The sequence below is a fragment of the Chiloscyllium plagiosum genome, chromosome 13 (genome assembly GCF_004010195.1).
Source record: "Chiloscyllium plagiosum isolate BGI_BamShark_2017 chromosome 13, ASM401019v2, whole genome shotgun sequence".
NCBI lineage: Eukaryota > Metazoa > Chordata > Chondrichthyes > Orectolobiformes > Hemiscylliidae > Chiloscyllium > Chiloscyllium plagiosum.
The window spans coordinates 71800927-71807548 of NC_057722.1; the positions used below are offsets into that span (position 1 = coordinate 71800927).

Genomic DNA, 6622 nt, shown 5'->3' on the forward strand with positions numbered 1-6622 from the left:
TGGGATAGTTTAAGATCATGAACAGTGTCTCAAAGTTGTAAGTCTTTTATTCTTTCATTTCAAATCTCTTTGGAAACCCAGCTCATGAGGTGCCTTCAAAGGCAATGGCGTGCCCTGTGATTCTATTGCACAGCTTCTGTTTGTCTCTTCATTGCACCTGGCAATGATGAACAACACATTGCTTGACACAGCTAACTGAAACCTCATGGACAGGAATCCTGCCTTGAGCAAACCAGTGCTGTAAATTCCGTTGTTGACTCCTTCAGCCAGGATTGGATTGGTGCTTCACCCCTCAGGGTGCAAAAGGGGTGGGGAGACAAGATATTGTTCTGCTAGCTTCCTGCTCTGTCTGACTAAACACCTATAACACACACACACACACACACTCAGTCTCTCTCTGTCTCTCTCTCTCTCACATACAAACACACACGCACACTCTCTCTCTCTCTTACACACACACACTCTCACACACACACTCTCTCTCACACACACACTCACTCATTCACTCACACGCTCTCTCTCTCATACACACACACACGCGCACACCACTCGTGCATTCCAAAGTCACAATTCTTGGGAACACGTCTATTTTTTGAGTAAGTGCTTTCCTCCATCTCTGACCGATCAGTCAACCTGTCCAACATTCATTACTGAATGTGCAGAAGTTTCCACCATTAAAAAGCAAAGCTCTTGTCATCTGTCTGGAAGCTGACTCTGATCAATTGCATTTGACCATGGTCTAAGCTTTGGAGTACTAATCCAGCTTTCATTAAAGTCTCCTTTTTACACCTACATAACATTTCCAGACTCATCTTCCCATCTGCTCAACTGCTCAGGGAAATCTTTCAGGTTCTGGACTAGAATATTGGAAAGGTCTCCTGTTGACCTCCCATAATCCTTCTCACTCTGGCCTGCCGCCTTAGTTACCCAGCAGCCCGCTGACCTACATTGGCTATAGTCTGAGGAAACCTCAACTTTACAATTCTCACAATTGTGTTTAAAACCCTCCCCAACCACACTGTAACTTCCTCCAGCCTGGCAGATTGTTGAGACAATTGTACTCTGTCCTTTTGCACATGCCTAATTATAATCACTTTACCACTGGTGGACATGCTTTCAGCTGCTAAGGCCCTGAGTTCTGGAATTCCCACCCTAAATGTCTCCATCTCTCTCCCTCTTTCAGATGCACCTTAACACTTGTCACTTTGGCCAATTTTTGGTTATCAGTCTTCATATTTCCTTCTATGGTTTGTTCGAATAATTTACTGATAATTTTTTTGTGAAGTAGATCTTGTTATGTCAAAAACACTAAATGCAAATGATTTATCATTGAAAACTTGATTTTGAAAAAAATAACAAATTTGAGTTAATGACCTTTATAGTCAAGAGAAGCTCACCTGGACTGGAAACATCAGCTATAAGCACTGGCTCTGGGTATTTCCATTGTCTCCAACCAACTTGACCATACACTCTTGCCATTGGATCTTCCTCACATGTGGCCCCCTTTCCACAGCCAATTAGAAAGTGAGCAGATTTTTGAAATGCACAGAGGCCGGAATACGGTCACCAAATCACCTTTTATTTACATGTGCATAGTACATGGGCTCTGACCAACCAGCTTAGAACCAGTCCCGTGAATGAGGACGCTCTCTGACATGGCTGTTTGCATTTGTCAGCCAGGGCTCCCTGATTGTCCCAATCAAGGATCTCATAATCAATGAGACCCACCTGACCCTTTTTCCAATCACTAAATATTTCGTCACTCAACTGAATTGATCAAAGCAAATTTCATTTAATACACATACACATATACACAGAGGCATACACAAAGATGCAGATTGACAAACAAGTACACAACCACATGCACACACACATATACACACAGAAACACAAGCACAGACATGCAAATAAAACACAGATCATCATAGGTACACAAACACACACACAGCTACGTACACATTGTGCCACCGTGCCCTAACCACTGTGCCACCGTGCCCTAACCACTGTGCCACCGTGCCCTAACCACTGTGCCACCGTGCCACATATACACACAGAGACACAAGCACAGACATGCAAATAAGACACAGATCGTCATAGGTACACAAACACACACACAGCTACGTACACATACGTAGAGACACACAGACAGGTATACAAAGCTATGTGAATGAATAATTTCATTGTAACATAAATCTAGGAAGATTATGTAATAAGAATTCGACACCATTTTGAGTCACACAAAGAATAAAAATAAATTCCTTAAATAGAATTCATGTTCTGTTCAAATTGGTCTCAAGCATGGTTCCAGGGTTTCTGCAAGATCGCTGCAAGATGTTCCGGATCTCGAAGAATTCCTGCACTGGCTACAGCAAGGACAATGCCAATATTCCAGGAGATCCTGGCTCCAGTGCTGCCACTGCCTTGCCAACATCACCAAGACTCCAGGCTCCAGGCCTACTGCCACTGGAATCCCCATTCAGGTGCCACTGCAGCCAACACCTCCTGCTGCCTTCCCTAAAAGACCAGGCTCCAGGCCTACTGCCACCAGGGGTCCCCGCTCAGGTACCACTGCGGCCAACACCCCCTGCTGCCATCCCTAAAAGACCAGGTTCCAGGCCTACTGCCACCAGGGGTCCCTGCTCAGGGTGTCCAATACAGCCAACACCCCCTGCTGCCGCACCTAAAAGGGCAGGCTCCAGTCCTACTGCCACCAGGAGTCCCCGTTCAGGTACCACTGCAGCCAACAACCCTAGCTGCCATCCCTAAAGAGGCCAGGCTCCAGGCCTACCACCGCTGCTGTCGCCAGGAATTGGATCCACACTGCTGACACTGTAGCTGCTGCTCCATTGGCATTGCTCCGCCTTAATGATGAAGAAAGAAGAAAAAAACAAAGAAAAATGACAGAATGGAGAGAGAGAGAAAAGGATACTGCCGGCCTGGGGCAGATGGGCTCAGGAGTCTAACACTAACAGTGCTGGTGCTGACATTTTGAAACATGCAGAGTAGACAGGCAGGAGGCTGAAAGAGCTCAGCAAGCCAGGCAGCATCAGGAGGTGGAGAAGTCAACGTTTCAGGTGTAACCCTACTTCAGGAATGGAGGTGGGGTGTAGGGGGAGCTGTAGATAAAGTGTGTGTGTGTGTGTGTGGTGCGTGCCTGTAGCTGTTTGTGTGAGTCTGAGTGGGTGTATCTTTCACGATTAGAGACAAAAATCTTCAGATGCTGGAATCCAAAGTAGACAAGTAGGAGGCTGGAAGAACACAGCAAACCAGGCAGCATCATCCCACTCAACCCCGACTGCCTTTCCAGCCCCGTCCCTTCCCTTCCCTCCCTCCGACTGACCCCTCCTCCCAGCTACCAACTGGATTCATCCCTCCCATTGACCAACAAGGCCATACCCTCTACCTGTATTCAATCATGCCACCTCACTCCCCACCCAAAACCCTTCCCCCTCCCCCTTTATCTGCAGCTCCCCCTGCACTCCACCTCACTCCTGAAGAAGGATTATATTTGAAATGTCGAGTTCTCCACCCCCTGATCTGCCTGGCTTGCTGTGCTCTTCCAGTCTCCTTTGGATCCCAGCATCCATGGTCTTTTTGTCTCTAATCTTGAAACATACACTCACTCAGGCTCATACAAGCAGCTACAGACACACCCATACACAACTATGCACACATAGATGCAGACATCTTATAGATATGTAATTCAGACACATGAGCAAACATACACACGAATGCACAGAAACACACATCTATGTATGTGCAGAAGGAGATACACAGACACACACAGGCAAACATACAAACACAATTAGGGTAAATAATCAAACACACTCAAAAACAAACGTATACAAACACATAGCAACATAAACTTGCAAAAACACAACCCCATGGTGAGACACATACGTACGCGCGCGCACACGCACATATACAAAGAGACAAACAGAGGCACACAATCAGACACAACACTGAAAGCATAGACCCACAATACTCCATCAGGCCTTACCCCAGCTGGCCACACAAAGCAGTTACAGATGCTAACAGTGTCCTTATAACACTTCATTAATAATGCTGCTTGGACGATTGAAGCAGCCCACCCCCCACCCACAGTGTTTCAACTTCAAATAGAACAAGCAGAAAAATTACTTTTTCACTTTTGTTCAATTTTGAGATGTGGGAAGATGGTGAGACCAATTTTGTTTCATGGCCATTCCCAGGTGTTTCTGATACAATTGAATGGCTACCCTATTGAGACAGGTAAAATGTTACAGTGGACTGGATTGACAAATATGCTGTTTCTATAGCACGTTAATATATTACAACAACCATAAGGGGCTTCACGTGATTGTTACCTGACAGCATTTAACATTGAGCCTGATGACTAAAATATTTATTAGAGCAGATAAGCTCTGGCAATGGACAAACAGAAATGAAATGTTACATTCTGGGAGTGAACTAATGCCATTTTCACAACCGCTGACAGCTTAATGGTCATTTTTACTGCTATACTTACTTTATTGCATTCAAATTCTCAAAGTGCCATGATGAGATTTAAATTCCTGTCCTCCTGGTTTGTTTGTCTCTGTCTTTCAATTGCTGAACAAGTAACACAACCGTTCCAGCACCAGTGACATAACAGTCTTTCTCTGACTCAATGCAGGAGCAAAGCCAAGGAACGCAATACGGGCTTGGGTGATTTTGGTTCATGTTTTCAACCAGGGTTTGGGGTCACCACACATTGCCACATACCACTGCCATCAATTTTCCCACAATTTTAGAGTTTGAGGATTGGATGAGAGCATAGTTTTAGGCCATGGGATAGCAGATCTAAAAAAGAAATGTGGAGAAATTACTTCTCCCAAAGTGTTGTGAATCTGCAGAATTAATTATCTGGTGGATGTTGGGACATTAAGTAAATGTAAGAAGGAGATAGACAGATCTGTAACTAACAATGGTTGAAGGGCTATGGAGAGGGGGGAACAGGTAAGTGAAGTTGAGGCAGAGATGAGATCAGCCATGATCATATCAAATGGTGGAGCAGAGCCAAGGGCAGAATTGCCTACACTTGCTTTGAGTTCTTACCTTCTTAAGTTTTCTTGCCCCAAATAGCATGAGGTGAAATTTCAGGGATCTGCACTCCATCTCGGATTCTGCAGTGCAACGCTTAAGAATCAATGGGTCCTGCAGGCCTCAGCCAGAGATACTGGAATTGAGATAGGAGACTGGAATGGAAGGGGGAAGCTGTAGGGGGGTGATGTGCAATCTGATGTTCACTCCGAAACTCCTACAGTGATGCCTTCTTGCATACCTCGGGTGGGGTAGTGGTCATCCCTTCAGCTGGTTCAGGTGTCATCTCTGGAATTCATTCTTCAAGTTTTAAAATATCCAGCTCGTTGCCCCAGCTTTCAGTCATCCGACCTCATCTCCACATGGCTGTTCCCTGGGATGCGTACTGAAAGAAACATCAAGTGGGTCAGGAGGATCATCAAGTAGGGAAAAGATGCTCTTTTAGTCTGCCTGAGACTTGTGGATGTTCCAGAGCAGAGATGTCCTTGACTACGTTTTGTAGATTGCCTTGCTTGAAGGTCCAAGACTACGAGCTAAGGGTCACAGTAAAGCTTGGGTCACACTACAAAAGTGGAGTGGTGAAAGGCTATTGTCTATGGCTTTTCTATCATACTGTACTGTGAACATATAGAACTCCTCAGAGTCTGTATTGGAATGTATATAATTTCTTGACATATTTAGCAGGTGTTCCAATTTTGCATTTGAATGGGAGACAGCAAAGAATGCAATGCTCAAATGAGAAATATATTTTTATTGTATTTTCTGCATGGTGGCTCAGTGGTTAGCACTGCTACCTCACAGCACCAGGGTCCCAGGTTCGATTCCAGCCTCAGGCAGACTGTCTGTGTGGAGTTTGCACATTCTCCCTGTGTCTGCGTGGGTTTCCTTCGGGTGCTCCGGTTTCCTCCCACAGTCCAAAGATGTACAGGTAAGGTGAATTGGCCATGCTAAATTGCCCATAGTGTTAGGTGCATTAGTCAGAGGGAAATGGGTCTGGGTGGGTTACTCTTCGGAGGGCTGAAGGGCCTGTTTCCACGCTGTCGGGAATCTAATCAAACTGATCAACTGTTTTGTAGAAAATTTACAAATAAAGTATATTTTTGCGAAGGAAAAGATCTCCTTGTGGCTCAGTGTCTTTTGTTCTACTTGTGAGGAGCCTTGGAATATTTCATTCTATTAAAGAGGCTACGTAGGTAAAGTTTGTTTTTACTGTTGTTATAAACCTCTCTGTCTCTCCACCACCCTCCTCCCCCAACTTTATGACTCTCCTGCCCCAACATTATGGCTGTCCTGAAAATTTAAATCTTTTAGAGTATACTAGTCATCACCCTGACTCTCTCCTTATGTGTTTTGGTGTCAAATTCTGTCCAATCCCACCACTGGGAAACACCTCACCATAAAATGCTTTTGATGCAAATGAAATGTCAAGAACTTATGACTGACAAACATGTGACTTGTGCGACTGTGATTTCATCATCAGTCATGATAAAGGAAGTTGGTTACCTCTGTGTCAGACAGAAGTCCCATTTCATCATGTTGTTTTCTCACAGATTGGCTGAGT

General features: G+C 44.9%; 1 protein-coding gene across 1 annotated transcript; it reads left to right on the plus strand.

Moving 5' to 3' along the window:
* The first annotated feature begins 2130 nt into the window (after positions 1-2130).
* LOC122556184 (translation initiation factor IF-2-like) lies at positions 2131-3053 on the plus strand. Its single transcript, XM_043702702.1, has 2 exons — positions 2131-2668; positions 2702-3053. Exons 1-2 carry the CDS (start codon positions 2299-2301, stop codon positions 2764-2766), a joined length of 435 nt encoding a protein of 144 aa, XP_043558637.1. The 5' UTR covers positions 2131-2298; the 3' UTR covers positions 2767-3053.
* The last annotated feature ends 3569 nt before the right edge of the window (positions 3054-6622 follow it).